The sequence below is a fragment of the Chenopodium quinoa genome, unplaced genomic scaffold (genome assembly GCF_001683475.1).
Source record: "Chenopodium quinoa cultivar QQ74 unplaced genomic scaffold, ASM168347v1, whole genome shotgun sequence".
Lineage (NCBI taxonomy): Eukaryota > Viridiplantae > Streptophyta > Magnoliopsida > Caryophyllales > Amaranthaceae > Chenopodium > Chenopodium quinoa.
The window spans coordinates 4157416-4173155 of NW_018744301.1; the positions used below are offsets into that span (position 1 = coordinate 4157416).

Here is a 15740-nt window from a genome sequence, read left to right on the forward strand (position 1 = left end):
TGGGTTCTGTAGTGGTGGCGGTGAAGTGGTGGTGCATCCGTGTCGAGGATTTGGACCAATTGGTGCGCGTGGGCGCAGCGAAGGGGGCTGGGTGGTGCTAATCGTGGCTGATGTGGTGGTGCGTGTGGGTGTAGCAAAGGGGGTAGTGTGGTGCTTGGAGGTGGATTTGTTGTGGTGGCAGTGAGGGAGCAAGGTTTTTGGGGTCGGGACGAGCAGCATGGGTGGTTTTTGGGGTCGGCGGTGGGTGGGTGGGTGGGTGGGGAGCTACATGGTCGGCCGGCCGATTGTTGGTGGTTCCAGTGGTGACCGGCCGTTTTCCGGCGAGATGAGGGGAGGGGTTAGGGTTTGGCGGTGGTCGGGGTGGCTGGGAAAATTTTGGGGTTTTTTAAAAAAAAAAATTGTTTTTTTTAATATTTTTTTAATTTTTTTTAACTTTTTTTGTTTTTTTTTATTTTTATGAATTAAGATAAATGGTCTAATTATGTCATGACACGTGTCATGATTAACACCTAATTACAAACGGAGTTAACGCCGTTGGTCATTAATGGCACTGGGTAAATGTTTTAAAAATTGGGTGGCATTTGGTGAATTTTGAAAAGTCGGATGGCATTTGGTGAATTTTTAAATTGCTCAGTGGCATTTGGTGAAATTTCCGTAAATTTTACGCTTATCGAGGTTTATGCATTTAGAAATGTTAGAAGAATATCCATCTGGAACCTTTAAATTCTCTAAAAACTTACAAACTTTTTCCTTTTGTGCCTTAGACAAGGTGTATAGTGCCGGAGGAATATGCCACTTTCCATCTCTTAATGTAGGAGCAAGATGTTTCATAACCTTCAAATGCTTTAAATCATGTCTAGCCTTTAGATTGTCTTTTGACTTCCCATCAATATCTAGCAATGTAACAAGAATATTATCAAGCACATTTTTTCAATATGCATGACATCAAGATTGTGACGAAGTAAGAGGTTACTCCAATACGGAAATTCAAAAAAAAATGCTTTTCTTCTTCCAATTATCATCCCTCTTTAGCAATTTCATTGTTTTACCAAATTTCATGCCTTCAAGGTCCTTTAGTTGTTCTAAAATCTCATTGGAAGATAATTTCCTAGGAGGACCTCTTTTTTCTACTTTCCCGTTAAAGGATTTATTATCTCTCCATTTATGATCGGTAGGTAGAAATTGACGATTGTCCATGTAACAACATTTCCCCTGATTTGGTAGCCAAGCAGAGCTAGTTTCTTTCATATAATGAGGACATGCTTTATTTCCTTTGGTAGACCACCCACATAAGTTTGCATACGCAGGAAAATCATTTATGGTCCATAACAATGAAGCACGCATTTGAAAGTACTCATTCCTTGAAGCATCATAAGTCTGAGCTCTAGTTTCCCACAATTCTTTTAACTCCTCGATTAATGGTTGCAAATACACATCAATGTTATTTCCCGGTCCACTTTTCCCTGGAATTAACAAAGATAGTATTGTGTAAGGTTGTTTCATACACATCCATGGAGGGAGATTGTATACAACAACCAGTACTGGCCATATACTATAGTCACTTCTAAGCCCGCCAAATGGATTGAATCCATCACTTGCTAAACCCAACCTAACGTTACGAGTCTCTGCAGAAAAACTAGGATATTCTTTATCTAAATGCTTTCAAGCTTCACTATCTGCTAGGTGTTTAAGTACTCCTTCATCTTCTCGTTTATCAGAGTGCCACCTCATCTCATTTGCTGTTTTGGACGACATGAATAGCCTTTGCAACCTCGAAGTTAGTGGAAAATAGTGTAACACTTTAGGAGAAGCTTTATCACGCTTAGTATCGCATATGGAACACTTTTCAAGGTTAGCATTCTCTTTCCAAAATAGCATACAATCATTTTCACATGCTTCTATTTTTTCATAATCGAAACCAAGATTAGTAATAATCTTACGTGCTTCATAATAATTTGATGGCAAATCAGCACCTTTAGGCAAAGCATTTTTGAACATATGAAGCATACTAGTAAAAGATTTATTAGTCATGCCATCCATACATTTGATTTGGAATAACTTCAAAATGAATGACAATTTAGAGAATTCATTACACCCGGGGTATAAAGTTTGTTGAGCATCTCTCATCAAATTTTCAAACATTTTTTCCTCTTTTGTATCCTTTTTATATCTAGGTTGATCAAACTCATTAGGTTGTTGCTCCTCATCTAACATGTCATCTATGTCATCATTATTAGAGACTCTGGACTAAACCTGTCACGGATCATTCTAAATATATCATCATGAGCATTATCTCCCAAATCATTTCTACTTTTCTTTTGTGGGGGTTTGAATTCTCCATGATAGATCACACGAACATAACCTTGCTCGATTCCATTCACTATCAAGTCGATGTAAATTTCGTCCTTTGTTTTATGTGGACCATTGTTGCATCGATTACAAGGGCAAGGTACCTTCTTTTCCTCTTCTCCTAAATCACTATTTGTTTCTAAGTCACCAAAAGCAAATTGAAGAAAGGAATTAACTCCATTTATATAGAGATTGTCTGTCCTATAGCACACCTCATCCACTCTAACCTCTTTTGAACATCCAGATTATCCATGTGAAAATAAAAGCTATAAATGCAAAGAGAGCTAATTATTAAAAAAATTAAAAAGTAATATTAATTAAAAATAATAATAATAATTATCAGTAGTCATACATAATTCACAATGACTAGAATGCCACATTTCCAACAGAATTTGTCAGGTTTCTGTATACCTCAATATATTGGAGGATTGAGTTTATTAACAAAAAAAAGGAGGAAATATGCCTTATTCTTAATAAATTCTCTCTATCTCCTTTAGTTCCGTTCTTTTGAGTTGTTTTGCTCTATTCTACTCTACCCAGAAACTCAAAAGAATAGGGCCGAAGTATTATAAACTTCAAACTTGTTAGTTATTAAGAATATATTTTTTTATACTACTTGCACAAACTCAGCATTTAACCATTCAACTTTATGGACATTTTCAGTGAAATTGCAATGGTGGAAGAAGATTTTTAACAATCATCAAATATGTATGATTAGTTTTGTAAGATTCAAAGTTCATTTTTTTTTTGTGCTAAAATTCAAATCAAAATGCATATGATAATAATTTAATAAATTATTATGATAAGCTTGTTTTTGTGTGGCAGTCCAAGAACCACCAGGACTAAATCTCATTTTTAGATCTTAACCACCATCATGTATATAGTTATTAATTATGGGAAAATCATTAATCAAAGTCTACAACAACCCTATTAGTTTATTAATTAAAAGCTACTTCATCTAAGAAGTACGGAGTAGTAGTCTTCTAAATAATTTGCATGCATGAATCACATCATATATTTATTTATATGCATTACATTGAGAGATTGATACCACTACAACTCAGTTATGGACTGTAAGCCTGAAGTATACTGGAGGATTGAGTCACACCAAATTGAAGCAAAAAACCGAAAAATAAAATCAAAATTCGAGAACAAAAATCAGAAATTATGAAAATTAAAGAGCAAAAATCTTGAGCCACACCAAATTGAAGCAAAAATAGAAAAATAAAATCAAAATTCGAAAACAAATCTGTTCAAGCATAGAAACTACAATCCAACGTAATTCAATTGCTACCACATATGTATTAGAAAAAATAAATTAAAATTTCCATCGATTCACACATTAAAACACAACATATGAGAAAAGCGAGCAGTAAATAGATGTATTGATCTTCTGAGCGTTAGTCGAATCTTTCAATTAGGGTCCTTCGAACGAACGGTTCTCGTTTATCAGCAAACAAGGTTTCTGAATTTTTTTTAATAGGAAGGTTTTTGATTTTTGAGGAGAACTTTGTGGTTTTGCTAAATTTGTTAATAAGTGGCGGCTAATGAAAAAAAAATTAAGCGCCTAATCAATTTTGGGATAGTAGGTAGTCGTACTTTTGTTTCGGATTTCCTTGGTTGTATTGTCTCTCTTGGTTTCTAATTTTCCTATTAATGAGATTTAGTCCCCTTTAGGAGCTTTATTCAAAAAAAAAATTTTGGGATTTGTGAGGAGATTAGTGTTTGTGAGATTTTTTTGTTTGGGGTAATTAGCTACCTAATCGGTGAACTAACTTTTTTCTTTTTTTTTTTTTTTTTTTTTTGAATAGGGTGAACTAACATTATTTGTTAATTAAGATTAAGTGATACTTTATATAAGTATCAATATAACATAATGACCTTATATCCTTTTTAATCTTTTTTTGTGTTTTGTTGATTTGTCTTTGTTTTTTTTTTTATTTAATTTGAAGTGGTTAATTCTAGTTTTTTTTATTACACATGTATGATTATTCATAATGTAATAACTATATATTACATTAATTATACTACCTTCGATTTTTATTAATTGCAACTTCGGAATAATTTATATCTCACTAATAATGCCTCAAAGTTACAACTAATTAAAAATCAAAGGTGGTGTATATAAATATATATATATATAAATATATATATATATTATAGAATATAGTATATATTGTTCCTCTAGAAAAAAAAAAGTAAAAACTGCATATATATTATAAAGGTGCTTATTAATAATAATAAAAAAAAACGAAATTACTTATTCAAGAGTTACTTATTTAAGGGGTTACTTGGTCGGTTAAGGGTTACTACAATTAAGTAACTTATAACCAACCGAGTAACCCATGAATAACTAACCCCTAACTGATAACCCTTGAATAAATAACCCCATAATAAGTATCCTCGAAATATAAAAGTAATAACTGAAATTGAATTATTGATAAAATATTAATTGTGTTAACTTCCGACAATAAGTACACAATTAATTATGTTTTCTTACATTTAATAATCTAATTGTGTGAATATCATCTCAGCTCCAACCAGTTTAGTTCAATTCATTTCAGCTCCAATCAGTTTAGTTCAATTCAGTTCAGCTCTAATCAGTTTAGTTCAGTTCATCTCCAAATTTCCTTCATTCTTGAAAAAAAATTCATTTCAGCTCAGTTTAGTTTAGTTAAGTTAAGTTTAGCTCCAATCAGTTCAATTCAACTCTAATCAGTTCAGTTTAGTCCAGTTCAATTAAGCTCGCTTCAGTTCAGTAAATGTGAACAAGCCCTTAGTCTAAGAAAGAGTTAAAGAGTAATTTAACTTTACTAATAGAGTTCCTCGATCCAATACTATTTTCATAAAATTGATTAACAATATTGTTAGAGAAATATTAGGTTATTGTTAATCCATGTTTTAACAACCCCATTCTAATTATTTCATATAATAGTATAGTCTCCCGTCTAGCTTAATTTATATATATAGGTACTTGTATAATCATTGTAATGTAATTTTGAAACTATGCTCATATCTATTACGGAGCACTAAATTATTTCAGATTATACTTATATTTATAAAATAAAACATTTAGATATATTCATATGTATCGAATGCTATGTTTGTTGTACACTATCTTTTTTTTTTTTATACTCCCTCCGTGTTTTTTTTTAAGTGACACAGTTTGACCGACACGTAGTTTTAGGAGATTTTATTGAATTTAATAAAATAAGATGTTAGTGGGGTAAGTTGGAGGAGTGAAAAATGATAAAGTAAAAGACTGTGAGAAGAAATGCGGACCATGAAAGGAATGAGAAATGATAAAGTAAGAGATAGTGGGGTGAAAATATATTATTAAAATGTAAGGAATTTCTAAAAGAGGAAGTGTGTCACTTAAAAAAAAACAATTGTTTAATGAAAGTGTGTCACTTAAAAAAAACACGGAGGGAGTATATAAAATCGTTCATAAATAAAAGTTATACGACATCTAAAAAAAGATTTAGATCTACTATATACCTAATAATTGAATCAAATAAAAACATTCGTAAGCAAATTCTCCATGTTAGGATCGTTGTCTCATATCATACTAACGTATATCTATTCAGTGACCAATTCGAATATAAAATTATAATTTTGTAAATAAAGTTAAAATCAATAAAAACTAAAAATAAAATTAATTTTACAAAGCTACAAGTAAAATGTAGGAGGGAAATTTACCTCCATAATCAGTAAAGAGTTTATCTTGGTTGAAAATTTTGTGTGAAATTCTACCCCTAAAGTAAAACTCATCAACATTAGGCGGTAAAACTCCCTCCAAAACAACACTCAATATAACTAATCTATAATAAAAAAAATTTTAAAAAATCAAAAACAAAATTAAAAACAAAAAACATTAAGGAAAAGGGTGTAAAACAAACACTAACAGCTTCAATTCCTCAACCTGCGTTCTTCATCCTTCACTCCATTTTTTTAAATTTTTTTTTTTTTTTTTGGGAAAGCCAGTTCTTTACTCCATCCTCTATTCTCTACCAATTTCAAGCTTTTAACCCAACTACTCTCTTCTAGACTCAAGTGGGAAATCTCAAATTCTCAGGTAAGTTCCTTCTCTCCTATATCTGAAATTTAATTTCTCTCTGAAATTATGTTTATGTAAATCAATTAACGTTATTTATTGGGTTTTTTTTAAAAAAAAAAAAATTAATATATATATATATATATGTGTGTGATATCAAATATCATTTCGGGTTTCAATGGGTTGTGAAATTTGTTTTCAATCCACCATCATCCGTCAATTAGCTGATTTCATAATGTAACTCGAACTCGAATTCAATGGGTTTCAAATCAACATTTCGGGTTTCAATGGGTTTCAATGGACTATGATGAATGTTGAGCTATTTATTGATAGTTATTTGATTTAGTTGGTGTTCAATATATTTTGCATTTTTTTTGTGAGATTTGAGTTCGGATCTGATTTGGGTTTAATATTTGATTTTAAAAAAATATTAATTTTTTTTTTCTTCTGGAGCTATATATTAATTATGATATCTACTGATTCTGTCTAATTGCTTGGAACGTCATATACCCTCTAATTTCTTCTTAGTATTTCAACCATCAATAAAAGTTCTAGTGAGAGTTGTGCAGCAGCTTATGATATAAGAGACCTATACATTGATTGAACCACGATGTGGTAATTGGAAATTGTGTTGAATTAGTGAAGTTAACAGGATATGCATTTCCTTGGAAAAAATATGCATTTCTGTAGTATTAGTATTGTTTATACTAGACATATAATATCTGTACTTTTGTAAAAGGTTTTATTTTTCCCTTCTTGTGGATGATAAATGGAAAAATGGACACATAATAGAAATTAGCTTAGACACTTTGGAGGGCCTGTAAGGGCTTCTAAGCAGTTTGAGAAAGGCTACATTACATGCATTTTCTCTCTGACACGGTGTGTGTGACTGTGGGAATGGTATTGAGTCTACTCTACATGCTACATTTGAATGTTTTGGATAATGAGTATCCCCCTGTCAGTTAGGGTGAAATGTACCAAACTTTTTTATTTGATCTGTCTCAGATGTATGTCACTATGCTATGAATGAATGGACTCTAGACCATTTCTATGGCTCGCCTTACCTTGAGTTGCATTCTGCTGTCTGGAACTAGCTTAATACCCTGTTCCATTCTTTGCCCCCTAATACTCAATTTATTTGATAGTAGAATGCAGTCGTTATGTTGTTGCTTCCCTAATATTTCCCTCTGTTGCTACCCTGCTATTTCATCCCTTCCTGTTTTTGTGCTAAAATTGCTGCTGACCACTTGTTGTCGCACTATTGTGTGCTTGTTGTACTTGATTCGAATCATAAATTAAAAGCTGAGAGATGATGATGTTCATAAAGTTAATTGAATTATTAATCAAGTGAATTGTTATGGCTAGTGTTTCTTTATTGCTTAATTATCCTACAAATTTATACCTGCAAATAGAAAAACCATACCAAAATCTTAGTTCTGTTGCAGTTCTATTGTAAATCATAAATTAAAAGCTGAATTTTGGCAGTTGAATCATGGGGCAGCCTCAAATGGTTAGAGGTGGCGAGGCTGGTGCACCTACACCATAGAGATAAATGACCAACAATGCCCTAGCTTACCTGAAGGCAGTGAAGAAATTGTTCCCGAAGAAGGAGAAATATGATGAATTCATCAGGTTATTATGAGGCAATAAGCTGGAACATTGGTATTTTAATTCAGCCTAAGATGCAGTTCTATATGTTTCAAAATTCTGTAGCTTATCAATTCTAAACATCAGTTCTGATTGTCCGCTCTGAAATCAGATCTGAATTATAGTTCTGAAATTCATTTCAAGATATCAGTTCTGTTTTTTAGTTGTGAAATCAGTACTAAATTTCAGTTCTGAAATCAGTTTTGAAATTCAGCTCTGAAATAAGTCCTGATAATTATTTCTAATTTAGTTCTGAGACGGTGTTCTGAAATCAGTTGAGAGATTGTGATCTGAAATTAGTTCTGAAATTCAGTTCTGAATTTCATGGTTGGTTCATTTCAGGAGTGCTATATTGTTAGGTCTTTTAAGAAAACAAGTTGGTTTCTGCTATAATGGCTACTCAGATGAGCAAGAACCGGAAGTTCGGTGCTGATGGTGTCATTTACCCTGAACTAAATAAAGTTTTCAGGAGAGAACTCACTCAAGATAGCTACTATGGTGGCGAAGTTAAGGTTACTCCTATGTGCACGTAGATCATCATTAGGGCTACTTGTATCCTGAATCTTCTTCGTAATTTACCCCTTTTGTGTTTTGGAATCGATTTTTTCAATTCTTTGTTTCTGATTTTGTTATTTTGATTGATTGTATTAGGTGAGAAGGGAAGACGGATTAAGGAATCCTGTTTTTTGAATATGGATGAGTGTGATGTAGCAAACTTTATAGCCATTTGCTGGGCTATTTATGGTGCTAGGAATTCTCAGATCATGGAGGGGGAGTGTAGGGACTATGGGGAAGTGCTGAGCTATGCTATAAAGACTGGAAATTCCAAGCCTGGTTTTTGCTGTGCTGCTGCTGTTAGTTCAGGGAAGGCTGCTGTCGATTGGACAACATATGCAGGACTCTTAAAGGTTAATGTTGATGCTGCCTTTGTAGTGACTTTGGGTGTGGTTTGGGGTAGTGATCAGGGATGGTTTTGGTGAAGTTATGGCTACAGGGGTCTAGCAGGGCAGTGAGAAGTGGGACGTGAGGGTGGCTGAAGCAAAAGCCGTGTGATGGGGGCTGTAGCTGGCTGCGAATATGGGTGCCCAAAATTTAGTTGAGGGTGATTGTTTGCAGGTCTTCCAAGCTTTGAAGAGCGAAGAGATTGGCTATAGTGAATTTTCTTTAATTTTAGGGGATGTTTTGTTATTTTGCACTAACTTTGTTATTGTTTAGTGGTCTTTTGTGAAACGAGGTGGCAATAGGGTTGCTCGTGAATTGACCCGGTTTCATCATAGGGAAGTGGGTCAATGAATGTGGTTTGATGTAATTCCCTCTCGTATTCTTGATGTAGCTCTTCTTGATATATCTAATTAGCTCCCCTTTATGGGTTTTATAAAAAAAAAGGAAAAAAAAGAAAAAAAAAGAAAAAGGAATGGACCATGTTTTATTGACTTGATATAAATCTGACCTGGATTCTCATTACTTTAATTCTTCATGTACATGTAAGAGGTTCTGGATTGAGAATACATTGAAGAAAATGGGACCCAAGGAAGATATAATCTCAACATTAATTAAGCTTTAAAAATGCTAACAAAAAAATAAAATTCTTTTGGGTTACTATTTGCACATTAAAATCGCATCATATAATAAGAAAAGGCTATGTTTTTTTTATAAAACCGTAGCAATCAGGTAAAAAATGCTATGATTTTTAATTGTAGCAAATTCCTATGTGTTACTCCTAGTTTTGCGGTTCAAAACCAGAGCAAAAGGCTTGAATAAAACCGTAGCAAGTGTACTAGCGTATTTTGCATTGGTACTGCTCTACTTGTTCAGAATTATTGTAACATATGACGTTTAATATCAAATATATTCATCAATTTGACAAGACTAAGCTAATGTTCTAAAATGTTCAAATTAAAAAAAAACAAAAATTAATAATAATAATAAAATGCAAAACAAAATATTTTTTGGCAATTTTACACTACATTGTTTTTTTTAAATAATCAATAATTATAAGATACAACATTTTTTAAACAAATTTATTTGAATATTATTTGGGTAAATGTCATATGGTTACAAATTTATAATAGTGCATAACCAACAATTTTATTTGAAAGAATTTGTAATTTTTTTGTTTTACATATTAATTTGTATTTCATTTTTGAAACTAATTGTAAATTTAACCATAATAAAAGAAATTTTGTCGTAAGTTTCCTATCATTAGACTAAGTTTATTTTCTTTAAAAGAAATATGGTCGGTTTATATTAACATATGTTTGCCACATAAATAAATTTTGATGTGGCACAAGTGTCATAATGATTGTCACATTGAATAAAATACCCGTGACACAAGTGTTTGTTTGCCACGAGAATAATATTGTCGTGGCATCACTGTCTTCTTGCCACAGGAATATAAATACGTGTGGCATAAATGTTTATTTTCCATAGGAAAAACATATAGTCGTGGCACTAGTTTCAATTAGCCATGAACATCATTTTTCCCGTGGCATAATATTTATTGTCATATCAAGTTTATTATTGAATTTAATTTTTCCCGTGCCAAGATCAAATTATGCCACGAATTTAGAATTCCCGTGGCATAATTCGTGGCACAAGTGGTGAATTGTTGTAGTGTAAATATCTTGCATGCGAGGAGTTTCCGCCTTCATTTTCCAAAAACCAAAAGAAGAAGCTCAAGAGAGAGGCTAGGAATTATTTATGAGATGATCCCATCTTGTACAAAAGAGGAATCGATGGCTTGCTTAGACGTTGTGTTCCCAATGAGGAGGTGCCAAGTGTGTTGAAAATGTGCCATTCAAATCCTAGTGGTTGTAATATGGGTGTTTTTAAAACCGCCACTAAGATTCTTCAAAGTGGTTTTTGGTGGCCTCATCTCTTTAAGGACACATGGGGTTTTGTTGAGACATGTGATCGATGTCAACGCACCGGGAATATCTCAACGAGCAATGAAATGCCTAAACAACTAATCCTTGAGTTGGAAGTATTTGATGTTTGGGGAATTGATTTATGGGACTGTTTCCTTCTTCCTATGGGAACCAATATATCCCAAGGTGATGATGAAATTGTTTAAGAAGATCATTTTCCCAAGGTTTGGTGTTCCCCAGGCGGTGATTAGTGACAATGGCTCATATTTTGTGCATAATGTTTTTAGGAATATGTTGAAGAAGCATGTATTTCATCAACGTTTTTGTCTCCCTTATTACCCTCAAACAACTGGTCAAGTTGAGGTGTCAAATCGTCAAATCAAGTTGATTCTTGAGAAGACGGTTGCTAGAAATAGAAAGGATTGGGCGGACAAACTTGATGATGCCTTGTGGGCATATCGAATGACATTTAAGAGTGCTATTGGAACTACCCCATATTGTCTTGTTTATGGAAAATATTGCCATCTTACGGTGGAACTTGAACATTGTGCTATTTGGGAAATTAAGAAAATCAACTTTGACTTGGCGAGTGTAGGAGAGCAACGATGGTTAGATCTTACTGAGTTAGAGGAGCTTCGTCTTCATGCATATGAGTGTGCTAGCACCTACAAAGCGCGTTCTAAAGAAGCTCATGACAAGCTTATCGAGAAAAAGGGGTTTTGTGTGGTTGACAAGGTCCTCCTCTACAATTCCAAGATTATGTTGTTCCCCGGAAAGCTCATGTCTAGATGGAGTAGTCCTTTCATAGTGTAAAAAGTCTTTCTTAATGGAGTTATGGAAATTTCTTCAATGGATTCATCATCTCATTTCAAAGTGAATAGCCGAAGAAGTAATATAATGGTTTTTTTGTTGGCCTTGTTCATAGAATCATTCTCTTTGACCCCCCTTGAAAAGGTGTGGAGAACGTCAAGCTAATGACATTAAACAAGCGTTCTCGGGAGGCAACCCAACTTTCTAACTTTCTTTCCATTTTCCATTTTGATTTTATCTTTCTTTTTGATGCTTATTAACTAACCTCTTTTCTTTGTTTATTGTGATTTTAGGTAGTTTTGAGATGATGAAGGTTGGTCTCTGGTAGGCGTGTCGCGTACCTATCAAAAATAACCTAACAGACCAATACTAATGTAGACTGGCAAGTAAGGGTCGGATCCCAAGAGACTAAGGTTCAAAAGTAATTAAATAGACTCGAATTTCTACTAAGCAAGAATCAATTATAATCAATAACTAAGGATCTAAAATTTAGGAAAAATTCGAAAATAAACTAATTAAGATGATTAAATCAAGCAATTAAAAACATCCAAGATCTAGCTTCACCACAACTATTATCGATGCAATTGTAATTCTACCCTTAACATACGATTTCAATCGAACAGGGAAAAGTAAACCCTAATAATTACCAAGGATCTCTCTCGAGTATCAATGGCTTCCCTAACATACAATCAATCCTATTCTCATGGTATCATGCATATTAAAGACATTAAACACGTTACTCTAACTTCCCAATTATCAAACACAACTACTCTCGTGTTATGAATCAAACCCTAAATTAATTTATTCAAATCCGTTTAAACCCAACTCTCGTTGTGATAAAAACAATGGAATAATCGCAATACTATAGTTACGTCTAACCTAGCATTGGCATAATCACAATCAATTTAGCAATTTAATTGTTAAAGTTGTTAAAGAATTTAAAGATTTAATTCATGCATCAATAATAATAGGGCTACACTAGATCTTGAATTAAAGAAGCTACTCACACATGATTAAAGAAACAAAAACAATAATAAATAATGAAAACATAATTAAATAACAAAGGATGAAAAAATAAATACCAAATCTTGAATAAAATTGAAAGTAGAAAGCTTGAATCCTGAATTACAAAAACTTAGAAAAAAATAATAATGGAGAACTAGCTCTTAAGGAGAGAATAATAAAAATAAATAAATAAGGCTTAATTAATAATCCTAAAAAAAACAAGGCTAAAAAGTATTTATAAAAGCCTAAAAAGATAAGAAAATCGGCTAAGCCTTGGTGCACAAGAATCCCAGGAGGCACGGACGTGCTTAGTGTGAGGCACGGACGTGCCTCTCTAAAAATAAAAACGCCGCTGAGTCTGTCTTCCAGGCAAGGACGTGCCTGATGATGGGCACGGACGTGCCTGCTCTGTTGCGGGTATCACTCATCTTAAATAAGTCATAACTTTTTATCCAGAGCTCCGTTTAAGGCGTGTAATATATCGTTGGAAAGGTCTTCAAGTATACTTTCCAATGCAATTTGAATCACTCCATTATCATTTTTATACCAAAATGTATGAGCATAATAGTGAACATATGTCATATTTGTCAAGTATTTCATCAACGTTTTGCTTCATTTTCACTCAAGTTCGTCTCGAACACATGATTTAATATTCGTGGGCCTCGGCATAGCTTTGTGACTTCGTAAAATCTCCAAATTAGCTCCGTTAATCCTGAAATACATCAAAAACAACAAAACTACCCATAAAAGCATCGAATCATCGAAACTAAACCAAATTACACCAAAACGGACTCAAATACTCAACTAAACTAACAAAACTAACTAAAAATAAGCCAAATAATATACACAAAACACGACATATCAGTCTCCCAACAATCTTGGTAGTAAATTTTTAAAATTGAAGTATCCTTGTGCTTATTGGAAGGTTTGAGAAGAATTGAACTTTGGTGGATTAAGGTTGGTGGGCACATGATTTGTAGATGTTGAACCCACTAAAAATGGGCTTTGAAATTGCCTAACTTCGTGTTCATCATCATCATGGGTATTGTGTGCACCGATGTGCGCATCAAAAAGTAATCGAGCATAAGGCAACCCAGAAAGGCACTAGTGTGCGCGACTGGTGCGGGTGCGCAAGGGGATGGCGTTAGGGATGGCAACGAGTCAGATCTAGACCGGATCCGACTGGATTAATATCCTGATCTATTTTCAAACCCTGGACTAGATCCGATCTGAATCAGTCGGGTCTAAATTTGAGAGATCCATATTCATATCTACTGGACCCTACGAATCTGGGTCCAAAATGAATCTTAAACGGATCTTGCATATTTTACCTATTTTAAACAATAAATCTACTTTTCAAGTAACAAACACTAAGATTAATATACTATTATACTCCATTTCTCAACTAACAAACACTAAGATTAAGGTTCAGATAAAAATGACAAATAAAAAGACAAAAAAAACATGTAGCAGCTTGCGAACTTGTGAGTTGTGAGCAGCAAACAAATGAAAGAGCCCACTTTAAGGATACTAGAAATCACTATGACTTGGAGCAGTTGGATTTTTAGTGGGTGGTATTGTTTTAACTGTTTTAGGGTTGTTTGAGGATTTATTGTAGTCAGACTTAATGTCTTAGTTGTAATGTGGGCTGGGCTTTAAAAATAAAATTGTTAAAAAAACAGATAAACGGATCCGGATACGGGTATTTCGGTTAGACCCGTATCCAAATCCGCTTTTTAGTTAGGATCCATATCTTACCCGGATCCGTCGGGTCCAAAATTTAAACATCCATATCCATGAAAACGGATATGGTTCCACGGATCCGGATCTGATACAAATCCATTACTATCCCTAGTTGGTGCGGGTGCACGACCTTGCTGCGTTCCCCTTAAGCTCACTTCCTTCACTCTCTTTCTCTCACCAATTTTATTTTGCTTCAAATTTTCTTAGTAGTGTTCAAGCATTTTGTCTATTCTAGTTGCTATATTTCATCATATAGTCATTATTTTTCAGTTTTCTAAGGTTGATAATTACTTCAAATTCTCACTTTTATGCTTTGAAATTGTGTTCTCTCTTCAAAGTTGAGAATTTGGGTATTGTTGATTAGGGTTTTTGAACCTTGCAAGTTTGGGGTTAATTTCTTGAAATTTTTCTTAGTACTCCTTTTCATTTGAATTAGAACTTCACTCAAGGTATGAATTCTCTATTTTTTTTTTAATTTCATGTTAAATTTCACACATTGTTTTGTGGAGTAGAATTTGAGTGTTATAATGTACTCTTTAATGGTGATTAAAATTTCACTATTATATAACCCCATATTTTCCATCATGATGATTACTAGTGAACTTATGAATCTGTGATGCCATAAGGATGATTGTTGGTGAACTTATTTTGCATTCATGATGATTGTTAGTCTTCACCTTCTTTAATGTGGTCATAGGGCTCATGAATGTTTCTTATCCTATTTGTATGTTGTTGTTCCTCACTCCTTGTTCTTAATTGATTTGTGAATCTTTGCTTCAATTGTGGTTTGAATGTGTTTACATCCTTGGTATGTGACTTATTATTCATTTTAGCTTAATGATTTTTTAGGATTCATTGATTTTGTTTATGAAACTTGTTGTGAGCACAATCTCTTTCATACTGTAGACACCCATTTGTGTCTCCCCAAAACTAAAACCAGTGATGAGTACCTTTTCACGTCGAACCATAATCGAATGAAGTGAAATTGTGGAAAGTCTAGTGTTGCGGTTAGTTTTTATTTCTTTTCTTTCTCTCTATTTTTGAAAACCAATTCTGTGAAAACAGCCAATCCAGTTTGGTCTGGTCCATGGCAAGGGTCTAATAATAGTGTAGTTAGGTCAGGTTCAAAAAGAGCTTTCCAATGATATATTATAAGCTCAATTCCGATGAATAATGAAGAAGTTATGGCCAAACTACTAAACTGGGCCCGGTTTAATCTTTATATGCAGCCCAATGATTGAGAGGAGGGCCTATTATTTATTTAT

At 33.5% G+C, this 15740-nt stretch overlaps 3 protein-coding genes across 7 annotated transcripts; 2 read left to right on the forward strand and 1 right to left on the reverse strand.

The window, feature by feature from the left end:
- Nucleotides 1-630: 630 nt before the first annotated feature.
- LOC110695456 lies at nucleotides 631-2214 on the reverse strand. The gene is made up of 3 exons (XM_021872685.1): nucleotides 1674-2214; nucleotides 1050-1625; nucleotides 631-893 (listed from the first exon to the last, which is right to left on the reverse strand). Exons 1-3 carry the CDS (start codon nucleotides 2212-2214, stop codon nucleotides 631-633), a joined length of 1380 nt encoding a protein of 459 aa, XP_021728377.1.
- A 3561-nt stretch (nucleotides 2215-5775) lies between these two features.
- On the forward strand, nucleotides 5776-9434 carry LOC110695529. Of its 5 annotated transcripts, none has more exons than XR_002506097.1 (4): nucleotides 5776-6424; nucleotides 7889-8065; nucleotides 8393-8556; nucleotides 8702-9434. XR_002506097.1 is itself a non-coding variant. In XM_021872753.1 (3 exons), the coding sequence occupies exons 2-3, from the start codon at nucleotides 8020-8022 to the stop codon at nucleotides 9028-9030; spliced, it is 375 nt and encodes a 124-aa protein (XP_021728445.1). In that variant the 5' UTR covers nucleotides 5958-6424; nucleotides 7889-8019; the 3' UTR covers nucleotides 9031-9434. The 5 variants fall into 5 exon arrangements, 2 of the variants coding, with proteins under 2 accessions (XP_021728445.1, XP_021728446.1); XR_002506096.1 differs by having other exon boundaries at nucleotides 5782-6424; nucleotides 7889-8035; nucleotides 8393-8562; XR_002506095.1 differs by having other exon boundaries at nucleotides 5783-6424; nucleotides 8393-8562.
- Nucleotides 9435-11208: 1774 nt separating this feature from the next.
- Nucleotides 11209-11730, forward strand: LOC110695457. Its single transcript, XM_021872686.1, has one exon. The coding sequence runs from the start codon at nucleotides 11209-11211 to the stop codon at nucleotides 11728-11730; it is 522 nt and encodes a 173-aa protein (XP_021728378.1).
- The last annotated feature ends 4010 nt before the right edge of the window (nucleotides 11731-15740 follow it).

Excerpts from the sequence above, each read along its gene's own strand:
- LOC110695456 (XM_021872685.1), bottom strand. The coding sequence starts at position 2,214 with ATGTTAGATGAGGAGCAACAACCTAATGAGTTTGATCAACCTAGATAT. Across the intron at positions 1,626-1,673 it reads ACTTAAACACCTAGCAGATA|AGACTCGTAACGTTAGGTTG; the intron begins GTGAAGCTTGAA and ends GTTTTTCTGCAG. Across the intron at positions 894-1,049 it reads CCTTGAAGGCATGAAATTTG|ATATTGATGGGAAGTCAAAA; the intron begins GTAAAACAATGA and ends TTACATTGCTAG.
- LOC110695529 (XM_021872753.1), top strand. The coding sequence starts at position 8,020 with ATGATGAATTCATCAGGTTATTATGAGGCAATAAGCTGGAACATTG. Across the intron at positions 8,066-8,701 it reads GGCAATAAGCTGGAACATTG|GTGAGAAGGGAAGACGGATT; the intron begins GTATTTTAATTC and ends TGATTGTATTAG.
- LOC110695457 (XM_021872686.1), top strand. The coding sequence starts at position 11,209 with ATGTTGAAGAAGCATGTATTTCATCAACGTTTTTGTCTCCCTTATTAC.